General features: G+C 30.5%; 1 protein-coding gene across 1 annotated transcript in view; it reads left to right on the top strand.

The window, feature by feature from the left end:
- LOC115891036 (POU domain protein 2-like) overlaps window positions 1-18366 on the top strand; it is a 175903-nt gene extending 157537 nt beyond the window's left edge. Inside the window, exons 4-8 of the mRNA XM_030911429.1 lie at window positions 303-362; window positions 8514-8626; window positions 13278-13517; window positions 15010-15376; window positions 17311-18366. Coding sequence (XP_030767289.1) covers window positions 303-362; window positions 8514-8626; window positions 13278-13517; window positions 15010-15376; window positions 17311-17861 — 1331 coding nt within the window. The 3' untranslated portion in view covers window positions 17862-18366. The remainder of the gene's footprint in view (window positions 1-302; window positions 363-8513; window positions 8627-13277; window positions 13518-15009; window positions 15377-17310) is intronic.
- The last annotated feature ends 5901 nt before the right edge of the window (window positions 18367-24267 follow it).

The raw sequence follows: 24267 nt of genomic DNA, 5'->3' as shown, positions 1-24267 counted from the left end.
ACATTGTCCTTATGGGCACTTTCCAATCTAAACTTGTTTCATTTATCTATACTGACTGATTCTAGCGGTTCTCAAAATGTTATTTCTTTTAAATTGAAAAAACTTCCAAATGTCTTGCAGCAAACCAAGAACAAGACATCGGGACCCTGCAAGGCGAAGACCAATGAAGTCTTGGTCTTGTATTTGCACACTAACATAAAATCATTTGTCAAGATAATAATATACAACCATATGTTTTCAACGAATCATTTCCAATACTTTTATGAGTTTCTTTTAAACTAATTTTATTTCTGTTGTTTCAGCTGAACCAAAGCATTTACTTACTAAGATAGATAAGCCCCCAACACCGTTATCCCATGATGGTAAGTTCACAAACCTTTTTTTGGCTTAAATAATAACACCTACTTACTGTTACCATTTTTAGAATTCCAATTAAATATAGTTTTAATAAACCTATTAAAAAATATACATATATTAAAAGCAAATAATTTAAAGAAAATTGAAATAAGATAACATTAAAATTATTTCATAGGTTACTTTCATATTTTATATGGAATATGTCAAAAATATTTTTTTCTTGCCGCTTTTATAAATGAAAAATATATTATAAAGTTTACAAATATATGCGAACAGTTAGTTTATTGCTAATACGAATTAATGTTATTTTATCTTGACACACATAGAGTTTAATAATAAATATTATTAGTATAATAATTTTTCCATAACTTAAGTAAATAAGATAATCCCACATAACAATTATCCCACTGACTCACTTATGTACAGTATGTCCCCAAGAGGAAAAACTTTTTTATGAAAACAAAACATCCTTTATAAAAATGTTTGCTTGTTTTAAAATGATTAATTCCGTTTGTACTTCAAATTTCCATACCGTTTTAGAGAAAATTAAAAACGATTCAGGGAAAATTTCGACAGACGATAAATTAGAATGATAGTCATGGACTCTTTAGTAGACGGATAATAAAATAGCAGCAAACCAAACCAAAAAATTGAACGTGCCAACAATATTTTAAGCAAAAATTGCGAATTCTCGTATAAAACATACTTATATTAGAGCTTTCTATAACAAAAAATACAACTGTTTTATAAATTCATTTATTCCAACCGCCTCAAATTATTCTTCGATAAAATTCTCACCTCCAAAAACAGCTAATCGCATTCTTGTTTACACCCAATCCAAAAGTGACCGAACAGCGGGCCAGCTCTCTGAGGGAGAGTCAAAATTCAAAACCGCCACGTCATTAAAAGAGATTGATGACGTCGTTTACCGCGTCTGTCCCCCTCCCCCTCCGATTCTTTTGCATTGTGAACGTTCCACTAAACCGGGTTTAACCCTAATCTGTATAGTAGTAGACCGCGTGCGCCAATGGTGATTTTTCTTAATCAAAAATCGAGCGTGCCACCCCTGCGATAATACGCGGCAGAATGAGAAGGGGTTAGGACCCCTTTGAGAGTGAAAAAAGAAGAATAGACGAGGCGCGCGCCATTTTGATAGCGAAGGGTGATGATTAAAATGGAATTTAAAAAGTTTAAAATAAATATTCTTCGGACAAAATATTCGTACGATCGATGTGGTTACACTGGAAGCGATGTTTTTTACAAAATATTAAAATTAAAAGACCTTGTTATAGAATATTAGGGTTTCTGGAACCGGAGCTGTTTTTTGGAACCGGGAATTTCGGTACCGCGCCTCTTAGGAACCGTTTTTTTCGGTACTGACTAATTTTTGTTCAATGGTGGGTGCAGTTCATCAATCAGAAAGCAAGGGATGGTTTTCCAAAATAAAATAGATAAAAACTTTTTTAAAAAAGATTTTTAATGCAAATAATATAAAACTATTAAGTAATCAGTCATCAAAAAATTAACATGAACACAAGTATAGGTAACTTAAATTTCAAACAACATAAACCAACTTAACTGAATTTGAGACAAAAGCCCTAAAATATTGAATTAAAAATGCAAATATCTATTAAAACATAACATAATAAATATTATAGGAATTTCGAAAGAAAAAAGAAGCAAGAACAATATGAAATAGCATCATTCTTATTTAGAAGAGTTTGATTTTGACCGCTATAAAGTATCAAAGGACTTTCTCGCGTAACAAAAAAATATTTTTTTCATTATTGTTACCGAGGCCCGGTTCGGTGATGGCCAAAAAGATCTGAACCCTAACTGGTAATATTAATTAGAGTTTCCAGAACCGTACTAAATTATTTTCGTTCAACGTTTGTGGAGTTGGTCAATTAGCAAGCAAAGTATGGTTCTCAAAAGTAAAACCGATAAAAAATTGAGTTTCAAACGAAAATAATATAAAATTATTAAGTCATGAGAAAGTAAACATGAACACAAATAATGAACACAAGCGAAAAAAAATGAAAACACATAGGTAGCTTAACAATTACATCAAACAACATCAAACAACCTCGAAACCAACTTAACTAAATTAGAAAAAAAGATAATTTCAATTTTCAATTAAAGATGCAAATGCCTATAAAAAAATAACAAAACAATATAACTATGTAATACATTCAGCAATATTATTCTAAATAATAAAATATCATACTTAAACTTCAATAATTGCTAATAAATAAACATTATAGAAAATTCAAAACAACTTCAGAAGTAAGAACAGTAAGAGATAGCTTATTTAGGAGAGTTTGATTTCGACCGCTTGAAAGTATCAAAGGACTTTCTCACGTAAAAAAATATGTTTTTAATTATTATTACCGAGTCCCGAAAGTACCAAAAGAACCGGGAATTAATAATTTCGAGTCTCAGTCTTTTGATGTCTCAAAAGAACCGGGAATTCCCGGTTTTTAGAAAAAAACTAGACACTAAACTAATGTGTAATTGGCAAGTTTCATCTAAAAACAAAAACAAAAACAAAAAACTGTTATGGGTTTTGCTTAAAGTAATTGTAATTTTAATAAGTGAAATTTGAATAGCAGTTTATTTGTTTTTCTTGTAACTTTTTTACTGGAAAACCTCTAAGCGTGTACAATAATGCGGAAAATATGTGCAGCAATTTTCCGGGCCAGTTTCCTTAAGCATGTTAAGTCTTGCATGGGCCTCGATAAAGCGAATAACGGACAGATAAGCCTCAAGTGAAAATTTCACACCATCTGAATTTTTACATTTAGGGGAGACCGGAGCACTCATGCAACAGTGATTTTTTCGCACCAAACTCCATCAAACTGACTAAATAGACCTAAAATGGACCAAAACGTGTTTGAAAAAAAACGTAGAAAAAACACCACATGTATGTAAAAATGTATTACACTCAGATGCAAAAAAACGCAACTATATAGTTATATTTGTGTTATTTTTAACCCTATATTAATGATTTTTTAGCAAACTATACACATGGCCAAAATTATTGCATATATCGTTTAAAAATATCCGGAAAGGAATTTAAAGAATCTTTTTTTATACATCGCTTTGACAATCTGTAATAAACATTTTTTTTGTTAAAATGGATATGGTAAACAATGTTTGTCGTTCAAACCCAATGCAAATTCTTGCATATTTTGATTTGTGGTCTCTTGGGTTTCAGAAGAAATTTGACCATTGTTTTGGACTTAAAATACCTAGAAACATTATTTCACAGTTTAATAGAGTCAGAATAGTCACTGTCTCTACAGGGCTATCGGTAAGTTGCAATAGCTGAAATTGTAGGAGTTAACCAAAGCGATGTTTCGCGAATATTAAAAAAAAACAGGGAGACAAACGAGGTTACAGACCGGACTGGAAGAGGTAGAGAGAGAGTTACTACTGCTGTGTAAGACCGTCAAATATCCCTAATTGCATGACGCAATCCCCTGTTTTCTAGTACTGCTATTAAATATGAGTTAGCTCGCCTTGAAGGAGTAAATATTTCAAGAAAGACCATAGCAAGAAGACTCCATGACAGAGTATTACATTTAAGGAGGCCTCTACGTGTTCCGAAGCTTAATTTACAGCACAAAATTACGCGACTACAATGAGCTGAGGAGATGAGAGCAAATTGACCTAATTGGAATTTCGTCATATTTAGTGATGAAACAAGAATAGGCCTAGTGTCAGACTCGCGACGAACTTTAGTCTCGAGATCATCTGGAAGACGAGCACGCTTGAATGCTGCTCAACACCGTGTCCCGTTTCAAGGAGGAAGCATTATGGTATGGGCAGGTATAATGCACGAAACTCGAACTCCACTTGTTTTTATTGAAGGCACAATGACAGGTGCCTCATATCTTATATTATATTCTAGCTTTATAATTTTATAATGTTTATTATAATTTTTATTAAAAAACGATAATTCTATGACCTATCCTACATCTACATATATCTCCGAATACTACTAACCAAAAATTTGTTTTGTGTGGCCTGTGGTCTGTTTTTATTTAAATGTTGTGTTTATTATTCATTATTTATATTAATTTACAGTGTAATTTTACTAAATTATACGAATATTCTCGTTGATTATTGGTTTGAAATAAATATGACAGAATTAGTATCAAATAATTTTAAAATGTATTTAAATTATTAATCTACATCACGTAATATAAATACGTCATAAAATGACGGTGAATTCTAAAGAAACCAGCCAAAGAAGATAAATAAAACCCTAAGTACCGCCTAACCCCTTTTAATAAAAAAGGTCGCACGTGCACGAGCTTGTCCCGACACGTGTCGGCCTCTTTTTAAATTATTAAACATGGGCGTTTATTGGATGTTGATTTCTTTGGGGCGGAGATATAGTTACAGCATGGTATCGTCTTTCCAAAATACTTATTCATAAGGACTACTAAAAGTAAGGACATAATAAGTTTCAACATAAATTTTATGTTTTTGTTTAAATTTTATATTTCAATCTAGAGTGCCATCGCTGTGTTAAAAACACTAATTTTTAATCAAGGAATCTTGGGAGAATAGATTTAATCGTTTAATGTTTTTCATGTCTTGTTCTTGATGGTCAAATCGTATTTTTAATCATATCTCAATTTTTTCAAATGGAACAAGGGTGGCTCATTAGCATATTAGGAAAAGGCATTTTTTTATGAATAATTTGATACCACACACTTCGTATTTCGAGTCAAATTGTCGTTATGAACCGCATGTTACAATTTCAAATAAACCGTACGCGAAAATATCACGCTGACATTTGTTATGTCATTCTATTCAGAGTGTCATTTTCTATCGAATAAAGTAAAAAAATACCGAGGGTGTCATTTAAAAATCTAAAGTTGTAGTCATTTCCGGTGAAACAGGAAGTGAACAAAAACAATCGAATAGGTCAATCAATCTTAATTTATGTCATATACTAACATACCAAATCTCGTTTATCTGAAAAAAATATAAAAGTTATATGTTATATGCCATATTTGAGACGCCGGTATATAAAAAAAAAGTAAATCCATCCATAGTTAAAAAATATTAGAAACTTTTTTAGTGAAATAAATTGATAGGTATGGACGTCATCTTTTTTTTTCTTCCCTGAATGTAAACACAGTATGTATAATGATTTAAAATTATTAAACTTAACAGATTGCCACCATTTTGTCAACTAAACGGCAGTCAACATAGAGGCTGTCATGTCAAATTCATATACAACTAGAAAGCTGTATTTTAGTGTTTGGCTATTTGGAAAAAATAAAATTTCTAGTTTTAAAAAATTACTACTACGTGTATGGAGCCAGAGTACCATAAAAAGATGGTTTTAAAAAATAATCACGTTAAAAGTAGATTCATATTCACACGAATTGTGAAAATATCGCAAAATATAACCTAATCTTTTATTTACCTACGTAGTTGATGTAATAGCGAAATTCGAAATTAATTCTAGGGATGCCTATTTGTATTTTTTACCATAGCAACTATTAAAATTGCCTTATATCTATCAAAAATAGTAGATAAAATAGTACTTTAACCGCAAAGGTAGATTAAATGATACTTTAACAAGGAGGATAGGTTAAAAAGTTTATTTCTTCTCAAACGTTTTTTAATTTCTTCCATTTTTGAAAATTTTTGTATTCCTTTTCAAGTTATTCGGGATTTAAATGGAAGTAGTTTGGATATGGAGTTTGTCGCCTCAGCCTGAATATCTGTTGGTAATTTACTTATTTCGTTTTGAGCGATTTCTGGCTCCAATTCAACCAGCAATCGATACGAAAGAGAATTAAAAAATATTGACTCAAAACTGACAACTAAAGAGACAGCTTTATTTATTTGTCAAATTACATAGAAACCAACCCCAACCGAGTACAATATTTTTTCTACTCGTAATAAATTCCTTGAAATAATAATTTCTGAATATTTTTTAAAACGTAACTCGCTATGAAAAAAGTATTGTTTTATACACGACGATAAAATACCATTTATCGTAATAATAATATATAATTAGTAATATCGTAAAAAATAACTATTTTTTGAAATTCAATATTCGCAATTCGCATTTCACAATTCGCGTGTATATGAACCTACCTTAATTCGAGTCCAATTTGAAATCATTGAAGCCATAAAAAATCATCGTTCGTTGGCGTGAGGGGGTGATATATTCTCGCCTTCTCGGTCGCCAATCAATCATAAAAAAGCGGACGTTTCAGCGACGATCAAACGCCAGTTTAAGGGCGACTGGGGTGAATTTTTAACCGGCAAAGGGTAGTCGCTGCAACGGCAGAACAAAAACTTGGCCAGCTAATCCGTGAAATTTGATCCAAATCGATTCGATTTAAGAAGAAAAGAGAAAAAAGCGCACAATATGTGCGGTTTCTGTTAACAAAAAACGCTTTAATTTGTTTTTGTGTTCAGTAAAAAGCTCCAGGTTAGTTTCAGTTAAATACAAGCTTAATACACCCTCTTCACTATTCGGAGAATAGGCCGAAGCAGGTCAAGGTCCTGTTTCATCGCCTAACTTTGTCACGTTTTGACTTGTCTCCGATTGTCTTTCTTGTCCAGTAGGTCTATTTCGGTTTGTCTTGACTTACCTACTTTAGGTTCTTAAGAGTCCATTTCACTGGTCCGAAAAAGTAGCAAAATAAGCGTTCAGCATTTAATGTTTTATGTAAAACTTGCTAGGTATTTTTACACAAATGAAGAAGGAAATTAAAGATAAAGGATTATACTATATCTGTATTGTAGCACAATTTTTAGACAACTTCTTTATTTTTAAGATTTTGATGGTCAAACATCAACAAAATATTCCTTATGTTTGGACTAAATTTTCTCGAAAATAAAGACATCATTTAAAATTCCGTTACTATACGGAAGTAGATTGAAGTTTTGTGATTAAAGTGATATATAATTTGTATGGTTTTGTAATAAATTGTTCCCTATTTTATGGCAAATGCTGAAGCACTGCAAACCTTAATCAAGCCTTAATCAAAGAACGTGTGTCTGGAATTTTGGGTGTGGCTTAACACGACAGTATCGGGCTAAGGCGATATATGTATAACCCGACCCCTGAGAGCGATCCGAAAGTAAAGCGTAATAGACTCTTAAAAGCGCCTCAAAACTACTCGTGAAATTGCGGAGAATGGCTTGGGGGATTTTTTTTTGGCGTCACCTGTTGTCTCGATCAATTTCGGTTCATTTCCATGACGTGTCGGTATCCATACCCGAGGCAAAGAACTTTTTTTGATAAATCTCAGTGAAATAAGTAAACCTAGACGTTTCTAAAATATCTGTTGATGCGATGACATTTCGTTAATTACATCTCGTTTTCTGTTGATTCCTCAAGATTAATATTTGAACACTCGTTTATAATATGTATAGATATTTAAGACCAAAACTTTTCACTTAATCTGCAGGAATATAATTACAATATTTTTATTATTTAATTTTGTTAAATGAATTAGTATATAAAATTGTATATCTTATGTTTATTTACGGCCTTAATATATAACAGTAGTATTGCTTGATGAACAACACTGGCAACATTATCAATACATCGAACTGATTGGAAGAATTATTGATTGACCCGATGTCAATAAAAGTGTGGTCCACGGACATTTTTCAAAAACAATGTTCTCTTATTGGTTTGTAAAAACTGTAAAAGATACTGTTGTATATAATAATAACATTGCTTTGATATAATTCCATTAAAAATAAGAAATAATTAGACCATTTTTTAAATAATTTAATACTATATTTAAGTTATATAATATAATTTAAGTTTTGGAAATATATTACAAATCAGTATCGGCAACTGTCAGAAAACAACGTGCAAAACAGTGCATCTAGATGATTTTTCATATCAGTTTAAAATATAGTGGTATTACATTACACTCAATTACAAACTAATGATATTTATTCATACTCCATGTTTACTTACTCTCAAGCCACCACAACGTTTGGCCGTGATTGTTTCACGAAGTAGTACGAAGAATATAAACGTGTGTTATACAAATTTTGTCGAAACCTGTTGATTACTTTGTATATTATTATGATATTAGAAATAGTGAATCATATACTTCTGGATTATGACAAAACTAAAAAAAATATATTTGTTGCAGATGGCGATCATCAAGATTTTAGTGGAGACGATCACAGTATCAATAGTGACAACAATCCAGAGATTCACGATGAGAACTCTCTCGATTCAGAAAAGGATGGAGCTCTTAACTTGGTAAGTTTTAATACTTCATTTCTGTTTAATTTTAGTAATGTATCTTGATTTTTTTTGTTTTTTGACTCATGTCAACACATACCTTGTTTAATTTTTAAGAACAAAATGAACTTGCCACAAACATTTTGCATTTTTTTTCAATTATCGTTACTTTTTGATGTTGATCATAAAGTTAGGGTAAAAAGTCTATGAACTAAAGTTGATAGATTTATATACAGTTTGGTAAAAAATCCATGATTCAAAAATATAACACTTTAAAAACTTCACAAAAAAAATCCGTTGTGTTTTTTATTTTTATTGCATCTAAGTTTCTCCAAAACATCTAGTTTCTACAAAAAACATATCCCTTGTCAAATTATCTCGCACTTATTTATATACTCCAATTTTTATATTTAAACTGCTTATGTTATTATTAAACTATACTAATTAATAGATAACGTTCTTTTTTTGGTTTGATAAAATTTGCATTTAAGATAATTTGAAGAATTCTATTAAGCACTTGACGAAGATTTATTAATATTTATAAAGCTGTATGATGAAATCTATAAATAAATCGACCCTCGTACATTTTTATATTTGTGTTTTTCCTTAAGTGTTATGAATAATTAATAAGTAAACAAATCTGTCAAGTATCATTAATACTTTCGTCACTTTTTATACTTTTAGGGAAAGTACGATTTTTAGGAAAAAAATATTTTTTTATTTATTACAAATTATGAATAAATATTCTTATATAAGCGATACCAATTAAAATTTGGTATGCTCTATATTATTGTCTCAAAATGCCAAACATTAAATAGAAAAACAAAGTATACAAACGATAGCTTTAAAACTAAAACATTATTAAGATCGTAAAATATTTACTTTTACTAATTTCTCAACATATGAATTCCCCGGAGATGAACCGATCAACGGAGAATTGTTCTTTTTCTAAACATTTGTTCTAAACATAATATATAAATCTATTCTGTCAAAAGGGCAATTGTTCCTGTCGGAAAACTTGAAATTCTGCAGGGAAATCGACTTGTGCTGCCTGGGGCTTGTTTGATGCTTGCCAGTCTTGTTTGCCCACATTATTAAAAAGGGGGCCTTCAGTTTTGTACAAGAAAAACGACAGAACAATATTAATTTACTTCAGAATTATTTTTTTATTATTTATTAGATTTATTTCTACTCGTCAATGATTTTAATAGACATATCTGTAGTAAAAAATCAAAGTATTTGCATAATAGTTTCGTTTAGACGATTAAAATTAGTTTTGCTTTCTTGTTTTTGTTTTTATTTATTTCTCATCTTTATTTTTTTAAATTTGTTTATGAGTAAAAAAAGTCACTAACTAGCCCATCTCCGTCTAACCGTTGATTGAAGAAATAATAAGAGTCGCACAAATAGTGGCACAGAACATGTCCAACATGTAGATGGCGTTACCGTTACATGTCCGAGATTTAGTTTTGCTCTGCGCCGCTGCGCGCTGATAGTCGTTTACAGCGCAGCGGATAAATAATGCTGTATAGAAGTTCTGCATTCAGTCGACAGAGTGGGTGATTGCTAGAGACAGTGTTGCCAGAATTACGGATGCCAGTAGATTTACGGATTTTCGGTGCAGTACGTTAATAATACGGGTTTTCTATCATTGCACAATATAATATAATATTATATGATTAAATAAAGAACGGCGTGAGAGTTGGTTTGGGAATGAAGATCGTTGTTATATCATATGTAAAATATTATGGTAAATGTCGTTTATTCATTTCCAAGCTAACTAAACGATTTTTTTCGATCATGCGTAAGATTCAGTACCTTTAAAAGAATTTTTATTTTTGTTGTTTATTCTATATTTAACACGAATAAATTTTCAACACATACATGCGGATTTTTCATTCAAAGATATTTTCGTCAAACGTATTACAGATATTACACATTTTAATATGGCAACACTGTTACTCTCAGTTCCACACCGTCTTCGATATGTCTTCGCTAGCCGAATTGGAGAAAATGAGTTTTTTATGCGTTGGCCGCGGAACGAACACCGTACAGCGCTTGAGACGTAAGGGGAAATCATATCATCCTTGTCACGAATTTGCCCATTAGGTTGCGTATCTTCCCAATTCTTTCATTCGACGGTCTAACGCAGAGGCGTTTTACAAGAAAAAATAACTTTTATCTTGTAGATTTCTGTTTCACTGGTGAATAACCCGGGAATTTTTCCAGGAATCCTAATAAAATGATTCAAGATCAGGTGAGTATATATAGGAGGAATAATGGGGGTAATTATACCTCCCAGTAAGAAATTTATAAATTAGATAAAAAATTAATTTAAATCAAGTACATTACTTAAATATTGCCACTACACTCCCGTGTTCAAAACTATAATTTTTAGACATCAATAAATTTTGTTAAAAAATATAACATAACATAGTTTAATAATAGAATAGCTATCTATGGAGTATTATAAATAGTTCATATACCGCATGATCGAGAAAAAACGGCGTCAACGATGGCTATGAAATGAAGATCGCTGTCATTTTATATGTAAATTTATATGGGAAATGTCATTGATCGTCATTTCCCAGCCAACTGGACGCCGTTTTTTTTCGATCATACGGTATATTCTCTCGTTAAAAATAAAAAAGAAATTAAACAAATATGTCTGTAAAATTTTAAATTATAACTAAAGATTCCATGCTTTTTAAACACTATTTCAACCTATAAAAAATTAATTATAAACCATACATTCTACAATCTAGGATCTCTAGGTAAAATGATATATATGTTTAATTCATTTACAACTTTTAAACCCCAATAATTTAGAAATTTCATTTTATATCTAGTTAATATAAGCGAAAAACTAAACCGGCCTGCATTATGACCGCAATTAGTAAAAATTTTACGCCTATTACTTTTTTATATTGAGCTTGCTCATCCTAATAAAACTTGGATTAATGATTTTAAAACAATTATTACTGTATGACCGAGCAGAATTTTTAAAGTGCATCATCACAGAGAAAAAAAGGAAGAAATACTATTCAAAATATTAATCGGGTCTGATATGCTTCGTTACTTATGTATATACTTTTAAAATTGGCTTTAAGTGCCTTTTTATGGTATCGTTAATGATATATACGTTTGATTATTATTTTAATAAAAATGTATCTGTTGATTTCTACTTGTAATGTAGATATGAATTATCGGAAATTATTTAAATCACATCTATTTAAATTTTTGTTTACTATAAAGATAATTATTTTATTTATATAATTTGTCGAAAACAATCACTATTCACGTACTACTGATATGCTACAGACGGAATTGTATTACCTCAAGTTCAAGTACACTCTATTATTTAGGTATAAACAACTTTATACAAATTGATCTGTAGTTTTGAAGCTAAATAAAATTTAAATAAAAAATGTCTATACCTATGTGGCGGATTTATCTCTCCAAAAAAATCCTATATGGGTATTTCGCCAGTGCACTGCAAGAACATCTACAAAATAAAATAGTTATTTTTTGTTATATTGTAACACTTCTGCGTTAAACCCAAATGGACACTACTTGTCAGAAGTTATGTTTGCAGTTATACAAATTTGCCTAACAAAGAAAAAAATGCTTAAAGTTTCGGAAAGTTTATCTCTTTCCGTCGTCGGAGGCAAAAACTATTAAAGAAAAAAACTATTTAAAATATTTAAATTCAACTATTCGAGAACACTTTACTTTTTTAAAACAGATACGTCTACAAGAAACCGTTGACGTTCTGTTAAAAATAACAGAAAATTTAAATATTTCGAAGACTTTGAGATTTTTATATGTAACTAATGACTATAAATACTTTAATGAGCGGGTTATGTCAAAAACTATAAAAATAAAGTGTGTGCACTATGTGCGTATATTTGAAGTGAAACTTCTTACTAACATCTATTAAAATGAATGGATTTGAATGACTTGTTTGGTCCCTTGAAAAAGGGACATAATGTAATTATGTTTTAATATAAATATTAATTTCAATTAATTTCTGTAATCTATACATTTTCTGTTTTCTCTATAGCCTGCAAATTTTGTGGAATACAACCCAAGATACATACTTTTATGCAAATGCCTAATAATGTGTTTAAATTTATTTAAGAAGAGAAAAAAATTTGAACCTAACCAACAATTCGTATTTATAGTGGGTTAGAGTAATTCTGTTAAATTATAGAAATATTCTCGTTGATTATTGGTTTCAAATAAATATGACAAGTGTCCTCCAATGAAAATGCGAGTTGCTTAACTCTAATAATTCTAATTCTAAGCTGGCAATTGAGCTAGATGCTTTACCTAGACAAGCTACAAACCCATCGATGAAAATATGCATGAAAATTTACTTTCTAGCACACAACTATAGGATACTGGTACACAGGTGCAGTATCAAGTTTATTATAGTTATTTTATTAGCCGCGTTTGGCAACACCGAATGGGGTAGCTGTGGCAATACTGCCGTTACCACTTTTTCCTGACGCTAGCTCTTGTGTCACGGCCTTGAATTTTTACTCCCAACGCGCCTGAAGAAGTTTCACGTCAATAATTAAATTTTGTGTCTTCATATTCGATGATGTATTTTTACCAGTTACATTAAAATATTTCTTATTAATATTTCTAATTTTTTTCTTTACAGGTTACGGGCCATCCTGAACAACCTCGAATACCCTCACCATCCCAACTCAATAACTCAAATTCGGGGGTGAATTCAGCCTTGGCAGCCTTGGGTGGATTAGGCAGCATTTTTGGCAACCCCCTTCAAATGTTGAGTAGCTTGCAAGCGTTTCAGAACCCCCAAAGTCTACAATTGGCAATGCTTCAGCAAGCCAGCGGGCAACCTTTAAATCCACAAGCACAATTCTTTTTACAGAATCAGGTAAGATTTGATTTTACTTAAATGTATAAGAGTTTCTTAAAATAACACGAGAATACTTTGAATTTTAAGGGATTTCTACAAGGGTTTCATAGATCAAGTATATCGACTAGAAATCCACATTCAATGCAGGTGTGTTTTCACTGAGTTAAATCATTTTATACTATATCTACTTTCGTGGGTAATGTTTTCGACTGTGTTGTGAATATATTTTATATCGTTGTTTATTGTCTAAATTAAGAATGTATTTTTCTCAATGTACGTGTATATGATGCACTTTTTCTTAGATCTTTTTTTAGTGCATGTTTATATATACACTTTCAGTCTACACTACAAACACAAACACACATAAACGTTCAGACATAATCGATTTAAAATAAATTTTCAATTTATTACGATGTTAGAGATAAAGTGCTTATTAAATATCAACATGTTTATCAAATATTAAGGCGGACTTAGTAATGTGGGTCAATAAAACAATATCTGTATTGATACAAGTTTAGTACTAAAAATGAAAAATATAAAATTTCCCACTTATGAGCACAATTATATTAGATAAGAACAGACTCGAATTGACATTAATTAGGAGAATATTGTTTATACTTTACAAAGAAATAATTTATGGCACGATTCTGGGAAAAGTTTAATTTATGAACTAAACTAGCATTGTTTGGTTTTAAAATGAAATTAAAATAAGTTATTATAAGAGTTATAAATTGAGTTGATCTTTTATATAATGTATAACTAAATAATTGTTTTCCCTTACTTAAGAGTCTATTACGCTGTACTGTTCGGGTCGCTCTCAGGGATCGGGCGAAGGAAATATATATTATATTTCAGAAATCTGCCTAAGGCTTAGCCCAGTCCTGTCCTGTTAAGCCACACCCAAAATTCCAAACACACGTGTTTTGATTAAGGCTTGATTAAGGTTTGCAGAGCTTCAGCATTTGCCATAAAATAGTGACCAATTTGTTACAAAACCATATAAATTATATATCACTGTAATCACAAAACTTCAAACTATTTCCTTATTGTCACGGAATTTTAAATTGTGTCTATATTTTCGAGAAAATTTAGTCCAAACATAAGGAATATTTTGTTGATGTTTGACCATCAAAATCTTAAAAATAAAGAAGTTGTCTAAAAATGTGCTACAATACGATTATAGTATAATCCTTTATTTTTAATTTCTTTCTTCATTTGTGTAAAAATACCTAGCCAGTTTTACATAAAAAGTTAAATGCCGAACGCTTATTTTTTTCTTCTTTTTCGGACTAGTGAAATGGACTCTTAAGGAACTGCTTTTAAAATCCTTAAAAAGGCAGCTGTCAAGTAATTACAATATAAAATATCTAAAAGAATTAAATAACACTTTTAACATTGCCTGCAACATAAAACATGAAAAACAATAATTGATATCCCATAGTTCGATGTTGGCATGTATAAAATTATCTACAATTAATGGAAGTAATAGCAATTTTTTCTCGTATTTTAGGTCCATCAAATAGCACAAGCTGCTCAACAACTTCAGCAACTCCAAAAAGCCCAACAACAGCAACAACAAAGCCACCATCAGCAATCATCTCCCCACCAACAACATTCTCCTCACCAGCTCAATACTTCCATTCCTCCCAACACACAACTCTCGCAGGGCATGGGCCAAAATCAAACAACACCTCCAAATAACGGGCACAACATTCCCGCCAGTTTACTCACTCCCAGCACTCCGAGTTCCGGAGGACTGACACCGCAACATCTGAAGACACCATCTAGGCTGATGGAGCCCAGTCCTGAAGAAACAACAGATTTGGAGGAGTTGGAACAGTTTGCGAAGACTTTTAAGCAGAGGAGGATAAAATTAGGTACGGCATTTATTTCTAGTTTTATAAAAACCGAAATTATATTGACCGAGTCTGAAAGAGTCTGAATATACAGTCACGGGGGGCACGCAAAACGGGCACCGTAAAATTTTCATGTATTTTAAAGGTTTATACAGGGTGTTTCAAAAAACATGTGCCATGTCTCGTGGGGAGATTCCTCACGTAACGATAAGATTTATTTTTCATATCAACATAGGTCCGATTCTGCTTTGTTTCGTAACTATAGAGTGTGAAAGTCTTAATATTTTTTCGATTTATTATAATTTTCTTCCAAGTACTTTTAGCGTTTAGAATAAAATTTTGAGTATAAAAGTTACTATAAATGCGATATATTCAACCATGGACGTGCATATGGGTTATCACTGGAATATTTTTTTAAAAAAACTACGTGCGCCACTGACTTTTTTTTCTCTTGTTAACGAAAGAGTGTAAACAGTTTAATGCTGAATAAAAGCTGTCTCTTGATATTTGGTCGACTTCGGCCTCCTTGGTGAGATAAACGCAATTTTATTAATTTGCCTTGATCCGATCTAACAGCAACCTTTAAAAAATATCAATTTAATTAACTTGAGAAAGTTTTAAATAAATACTTATTGATTGCTCATCAAAAAATATGAAAAAAGTTCCTATGAACATGGAAATGCATAGTTTTAGAGTTACAGGATGTTAAAACTTTTTAAAATTAGTTTTTTTGTAATTATCTTAAATACCATTATTTTTTTTATTTGAAATGGCTGTAGGTTGGACTAATAGTAATAATAACTAATAGTTATAGTATTTAATAATAAATTAGGTAAAATATATAATTTTTTAATTTTATTGTTATTTTATTAATTATTGTGGTTAAATAAAATTGCGTTTATCTCATCAAGGAGGTCAACTTTTAATAGGCATTAAACGGCCTACATAATTTTGATATCAAAAGAAAAAATTCCAGTGCATGAAAAAGAGTTAGCAGTAGAATACAAAAAAAAAGTTTTGTCACTTTTTTTGTCAGAAATCATAAATAATCTATGAGAAACAAATAAATTATTTATATTAAATCATACAAGGAAGCAAAAAAATAGTCATCTAAATTTTAAATGTTTATATCAACAATCAATTTTATTAAAATTTTAAGTAGATATTTATTTTCTCTGAAATTAGTCACAAACATATCATGAAATTGATTTCTTTGCAATTTTCTGATTAAAATATATATTTTTTCAATTACGAATACTTTTCTCAGAATCTATTAACTTATTAAATATTGATACTTTAGATACTGATAACGATTTGTATTTAATCATGATTAGTTTACATATATGAGAATTATAACTTGTAACGGGTGCTTTCAATATATGAAATGAAAAAAAACGAACGAATAAATTTTCAATACATAAACGCGGATTTTTCATCCAAACATATTTTCGTCGAAATTTATTACAGATATTACACATTTCAATATGGCAACACTGTCGCTTTCGGTTCCACACCGTCTTCGATATATCTTTGCTAACCGAATTAGAGCAAATGAGTATCTTATGCGTTGATCGCAGAACGAGTAGAGGCTCCACGGTACAGCGCTTGAGTCGTAAGGGGAAATCAAATCATCCATGTCACGAATTTGCCCATTATATAGGTTGCGTATCTTCCCAATTCTTTCAATCAACGGTAATATACTTTTAGCACTCATGCCAAAAGTTTTAAGTAATTTACTTTAATTTAAATGTTTCAGTTTTTTATTGAAAACTCGTACGGCTACTTTGACTTACTAGTCAATATGTAATTCAAAATTGGCTTGTTTGGATATTTCTTTGACTTTTACTGGTATTTGACAATACTTTTGAATTTGTCGAATCAACAAATTCGATATTTTTTTATACTTTTTTTCCCTCATACCATAAACATCTTCAATGATAATTTCCTTCTTTCAGGTTTCACTCAAGGAGACGTTGGACTGGCGATGGGCAAACTCTACGGCAACGACTTCTCCCAAACAACAATCTCCAGGTTCGAGGCCCTCAACCTCAGCTTCAAAAACATGTGCAAGCTGAAACCCCTCCTCCAAAAATGGCTCGAAGACGCTGACAGTACCTTAACAAACCCCGGAGCCCTGAGCAATCCTCTGACAACACCCGAAACCATTGGCAGAAGAAGAAAGAAGCGCACTTCTATAGAAACCAGCGTGAGGGTAGCCCTCGAAAAGGCTTTCCTTCAAAACCCCAAACCGACATCCGAAGAAATATCGATGTTGGCAGATAGCTTATGCATGGAAAAGGAAGTTGTAAGAGTTTGGTTTTGTAACAGGAGACAAAAAGAAAAGAGGATTAACCCACCCCCGGCAGCTATGGGCTCTCCTTGTTCGATAGGAAACGGTACGACTCCAATATACGCCCTAGCGAATAACTTAGCTAGTAGTCCCTTGTCTCTGGTGACCTCGAGCCATCAGAGCTTCAATCCGAACGTGATGGTAAAGCAGGAATGACCCCACGTTAATTTTTTCGCTGATCATTTTATGGATTAGTGGTCTAGGAAGGTGTTTTATCCAAAGATATAGACAGATACGTTGGAATAGTCGAGATATTTATCAGTGCAATGATCGTAGAAGCAGGAAGCAGTGTTTTGTGCTCACTCAAAAAAAAAACGATTTTTTTTTGAGGTTACGTAACGAATAGTCTTCCGTGAAGTTGATGAAGAGTTCCTTCACAAGACACATGCGCGTCTTTATAAAACTACAACGCCATTCTTTATCGCAGTATTCTCAAGTTTCGTTAACGTCATTTTAAATTATTTTGTTTAATAATTGATGAATATTCTAAATATAGGTAACTGTCGACTAGCGTCTACATTGACGTTTTGCACATGATCTAAATATTATCTGAGAAGTGTAGTATTTATAATAAAATATTGAAGATGGAGAACTTTTTGGTCAAATTTAAAGTATTATATTTTTGTTATTTTTAGCCCTATTTTCATGAATTTTTTAGTAAACTGCATATAATTATATCAACTTTAATTCGTAAACTCAGTTTTTTTATTAACTCTAGTATTTGGTATATTATACAGGGTGAATCGAGGGGTTGTTTTTTACCCTAAGTTTAAAATAAAACACCCTGTGCAATAATTTCGTGTGTAAATTTTCCAAAAATATAATTTTACGATCAAAACCATGTCTCCTGAGCATTTTGTTTTTTGAATCATGTCAATAAATTCCTTGGTTAATTTTTAAGAGCGAAATGAACTGATCACGAATAATTTGCAATTTTTTCAGTTATCATTACATTTTGATGTAATTTTTTAATATGACGAGATGGTTTTGGTGACTATTGTCGTAACGTTAAAGAAAAACGTTAAAGACTAACGATACAGCCTGGGTTTTAATAAACATTAATAACAATAACAGAACTAACGATATTAAAGAAAACATCATCGTCATACAAGCAGAAAAAAGAATGTAAAAATTACCCTAATACTAATTTGTATAACCTCCCTTGGATACTATAACTACCTGTATAGGTACGTTCATATTGTCATTGAGGCTGCATATCTCATATTTCGTTATGTTTTACCATTCTTCTTTAAGGACCAAGCGAAGTTCATTTAATGAAGCTGGTACCGCTTCGTGACCTTATTTTGCCAGGCATTTCCCAAACGTCGAACATAGTTCATAGTAGTATATAGTTAGCATAGTAGTATATAGTTAACAATAATCACCAAAGCCGCATTGTCATACTAAAAAATAACTTCAAGAAGAAATGATAATTGAAAAAATTGCAAATTGTTGGTTGCAAGTTCATTTCGCTCTTAAAAATTACCCAAGGCATGCATTGACATGATCCATAAAACAAAATACTCAGGAGACCGTAAAATTTTATTTTACGAAAATTCACATACGAAATTATTGCACAGTGTGTTTCAAATTTAAGAAAGAAAACAACCCCTCGATTAACACTGTATAATATGCCAAATACTAAAGTTTAAAACAAACTGAGTTTACGAATTTTAAAGTTGATATAATTATATACAGCTTGCTAAAAAATTCATGAAAATAGGGTTAAAAATAACAAAAATATAACACTAAATTTAACCAAAATATTCTCCGTTGCGTTTTTTTTGCATCGGAGTCTATATGTATAATTTTTTGGGGCTAAAGGTTCATTAAAAATGTCTCAGAATATCTTTGTCACATAGAGAACTCTCATGACCTTTAATGAATAACTAATCTCTAATGAATAAAGTTTATGTGATTTCAATGAACATTATAAAAATGTCTGATTAAAATTCCGATATTTAGAATATCCTCATTGACTGTTTTCTTTTTTGACTAAAAAACCGACGTTAAAATGCCGTTAATGGCACTTATATTATACTCTACCATTATTCCTACAGTAGTTTCAATAAAACCGCGATATAAACAGAACATTTAAACGAATAGGTGAGCTTAGATTTAAGAATCCACCCTATATATTTATTTAATATTAATTTATCAACTCTATCTACAAATCTTGTGTATGTTCCGACCCCCTCACCTTTTGTAACATATTTTATAATATAATTTTATATATCTCTTATATAATGTACAAACCTATAATTTAATCTTATATATCTACTTATTATTTTTTTTATATTGCTTGTATATTAATGTAAAAAAATAAACAATTTAAATGTTTACAATATTTTTCTTTTGTGTCGTTGTATGTTTTCCATTTTTTTTTTGTTAAAAATTGACAAGTGACATTTATCTGTCTACAGGGTCTCACAATATTAAGTTCTTAGTTTTTGTCACTTGTCGATTTTACTATTGTCAAAGTCTGTAAATAATGCATTTCAAAAAAATCTTTGTAGTAAAAACGAGAGATTTGACGGATTTTGGTTGTTATACTGTCATGATTTGTTGAATGAAAAGTTTTGTGTAAATAATTTAAAACGTCTAGTAGGTCTTTTTTCAATCAAAGAGGACCAAGTAGAAGCATTATAAAGTTCCTATAAATTTAATTGTTGATATTAACGATAACAATAATATCATTAAAGAGTAGTTAATAGCTGTATACGTAAGTGTATAAAAAAGTTAGAGACTGACATCGAGATAAATGTATTTTAAATGTTCCAATTTCCCAAAATTATCAAATAAAAAATATTTTTTTCGCACACATATATTTACAGATTTTTTTACGAATCAATTTGATTTTTCTAAAGGAAAAATGGAAATGATTTTGTATAAAAAAATATCCTAGGAATGTGTATAAAAACTGTACAAAATAATGTTCACAGAAGGTTTTTTTAAACACATGTAAAAACATACTACATATCTGTAATGCTGTAAGATATATAATGTTAGTCTGTGGACATAGTCTTTAAAAAGTCATATCAATGTGTAATTTTAGAATCGTATATTTTAAAAATATCTGTATGTCGAAAAAATAATTTTGTAATAATTAGATAATAAAAGATTTTTACGATTAAATTAATGATGTATTTTTCTTTGTAAAAATCTTTTATTAGAATATAGGTGATCCAAGTAGGTATATGTGTGTAGTATACATACGTGTTATAACTTAAGATATGCAAAACAAGTATACAAAACTAATGTAATTGTGTATGTAATAGATGACAAAAAGGAGAAAAAAAAACAAATCAATTTCTACCTTGAATGAAAACATGAATGAAAAAGATATGGATTCAAAATCAGAATTTTGTATTGGTTCAGTTTATAGTAAGTTGACGATGTTAAGAATTTTGTTTCCAGTGTGTAAAATACAGGCAATAAATAAATAATACAAATAGGCAATAACGTGTACATTATTTTCATTAAAGAAAACAATTCGTACGCATTGAGTTTTATTTATACATCCTTACTTCACCATATACAGATCACACCACAAACTAATATACTTAATTAGTTTAAGTGTTTCAGTTATTTTTATTTTTTTATTTTTTTTAATTCTAAGTTAGTCTGTGATCATACCAAATAAACTTTTAGTCACGTGATTAAGCTTAACCGGCACAGCGTTGCCCACTTTTACATATTTTCTTTTAATCAAAATTATTTTAGGAAACAAAAATAAATTAATTATAAATATATAAACACTTATTATTTATATCAACAAAGCTCACCTCCTTATCACCACTTAAAGAACATAAGAGGCTTACTACCACTTTCCCGTTCAAAATAATCTAAAAAGGTTGCGATGAATTTTTTGCAACGGCTATTAAGCTGTTTTGTACACTTTGCACCAAAAGAGGTTCTAAAAAGATCAATGTTCGACTGCTAGGTCTGCTTGTAAAAATGTTTAAGCTTAAAGTATACTATAAAACTTACTTTTAAAGGATAAAATAACTCGTAATACAAAACTAAAGTGTCAAAACGAATGACAATGTCAGGAAATAAATAAATAAATATGGCACCTTGACATTTTTTACAGCAGAACTACCACCTGAATCCCCAGCGGGAAATTTAAACTCCAGTTAGTCAGCCTGGCGCCAAATATGTCCATGGTTGGTAACAATAAATTTAAAAATCGCGCCCTCGATTGCGTAACTAAGAGTATAATTAGTATCGCTTATAATTAAATAGCGAGGGATAAAAATTGTAAAACTGGGAATAAATAGCAAAAAATACAAACGAGGTATATCATATAAAAAATTGGAATTGAATGGTACAGTAAAATCAATAAAAAAAAACAGACCTATAGGGTTTGTCACATAAAATAGTATGATTTTTATATTTATGAAATATTCGGAATTCATAAAATTATTTTGAACCACCTTGTAGCATCTAACTAAAATATCTTTAATATCTTTTTGTTCATTTCTAGAAAACTCTCCTACCAAAAGTGTGTACTCCAACTTCCTGAAATCTATAATAACATATTTGTAAAATAAATTGAAATATTACAAAAACTACTTGTTGTAGGTGTATAAATATAAAAAGTTATAGAATGTTAGGTAGAGTTTAAAAGTAAAAAAAATATAGATGGTTCTTTACGTTTAAAAATTATATGCTATATCTATATCACTCTATATATGTACTAAAAAATAATTTTAATTGGTTTTTCTTACCATTCCCTAAATCTTTTTTATTTAACATGTTCTCAAAGGTCTCAAATATCATCTATAATCAAGGGTCTCAAACAAACACGAGTTTATGAACTTTATCGTTAGCCTACTCTATGCTTTAACAAGTTTTTTTTCTAAATTTTGATTGAATTTTAATAAATTTTAAATACTACTTGCGACATCTATCGATGGTCTAACTGTAGCATCACTCTAAAATTATAGATTTCCTATATTGTAGAAGGATTAGTTCGCAATATTTTCAATAGATGGCCATTCTTTTTATATACATTTTATAAATTTGAAAATTTTCTGAATAAATAATATTTTAATAATTTCCTTATTAACAATATAAATATTATTATATATAATATAACATCTATATATTTTAAAAAGTTTTTATTTAATTACTGATATGGAAGATAAAATGACCCAAAAAAGATGTTTTAATATCAACCCTTAATTTATTTGTTTCTTTTTTAAGTTGTGGATTTATTTTGTGTCTTGTTATTTTTGTTGGGTAATTATAAATAAAAAAAGACACATTCCTTATTGCCATTGCACAATTTTAGTATCCAACGATTACAATAAAAATCATAAATAAATAAATTTAGTTTTAGATTAAGCCAGAATTCATTTTTTTTTCTATTTTTTTGTACTTTAGGAGTATAATTATAATGGGAGGAACTAAAAGTGTTGGAGAAATACCGTATGATCAAATAAAAACGGCGTCCAGTTGGCTAGGAAATGACGATCGATGATATTTCCCATATAAAATTGGCAGCGATCTTCATTTCATAGCCATCGCTGACGCCGTTTTTGTTCGATCATACGGTATTATTGATTATAAATAAACTGCCAACTGCCAATAACGATGTTCCTGATATATTTTATAAAAGTTATAAAAATTCCATTCCTTGGCATACACTACTATTTAAAAGCTTGCACACAGCTTGTTGTTAAGTCTGGTTATTAGACTAATTTATCGCTTATTAACTATACAGTAGCGTAGCATGATTATGTTTGCGGTTTTGTATTTGTTTTGTATTTGTTGACACTATAATATATAATATACTTAGAGAGGGAACCTATATAGACTTAACCAGTTTCTGTGTTATCTGTTTAGCTATACAGTACGTCTGTCCGTTCTATAGCTACGAGGTATCCGTGAGAGGGGAAACGATATTCTCTCGATGTTTTTCGTAAAAAATTAGACGACGCGTCTCATGAATACAAACGACAAATTTGCAAGTAGCCAATAAAATGAGTGGGCGGAGCGATTTGTGGTGACGTACTCGTCAAGTCGACGAATAAAATATATTGTTGTTTATTTAAATGTTTTTTGTCCGCATTCCTTTCATAGACACAGATCCAGCAGATGTACTGTACAAGGGTTTTCTTTTATATTTTGCATATTGAAAAATGTCTGTTAAAAAAACTGTCATCTTCAGTTAACTTTATTGACAATTTTCGAAAACTGTTGTCTCAAAAAAAGCCTTGCCGAGTTGGCTTCTGTTTTCGAACTGCCTGAACGGTCTAATTTAAGTTAAGTGAATTGATTCCATTTCGACACGCGGACGCAACGCAAGCGCGACGCGACGCTCGACGCTCTCAGCCTGAATGTACCTTAACATCAGTGGACAATTTCTCGTTGGTATGGAGAATTTAAATTATATTTTATCCTCTCATAGTATATGTCTATTTATTTTTTTTTATTATATAATGGGCACTTTGTTTACTCACTTGTTTATTCGAAACTGCTTGAATCCATTTTTGCTTTTGATCAAATCGGCGTGAGAAACTATATGAAGCTATAAAAATATTGCTTCGGAAGAGTT

Source organism: Sitophilus oryzae, unplaced genomic scaffold (genome assembly GCF_002938485.1).
Source record: "Sitophilus oryzae breed Bouriz unplaced genomic scaffold, Soryzae_2.0 scaffold_942_pilon_pilon, whole genome shotgun sequence".
Classification (NCBI taxonomy): domain Eukaryota; kingdom Metazoa; phylum Arthropoda; class Insecta; order Coleoptera; family Curculionidae; genus Sitophilus; species Sitophilus oryzae.
This window is presented reverse-complemented; position numbering and strand designations above follow the sequence as displayed.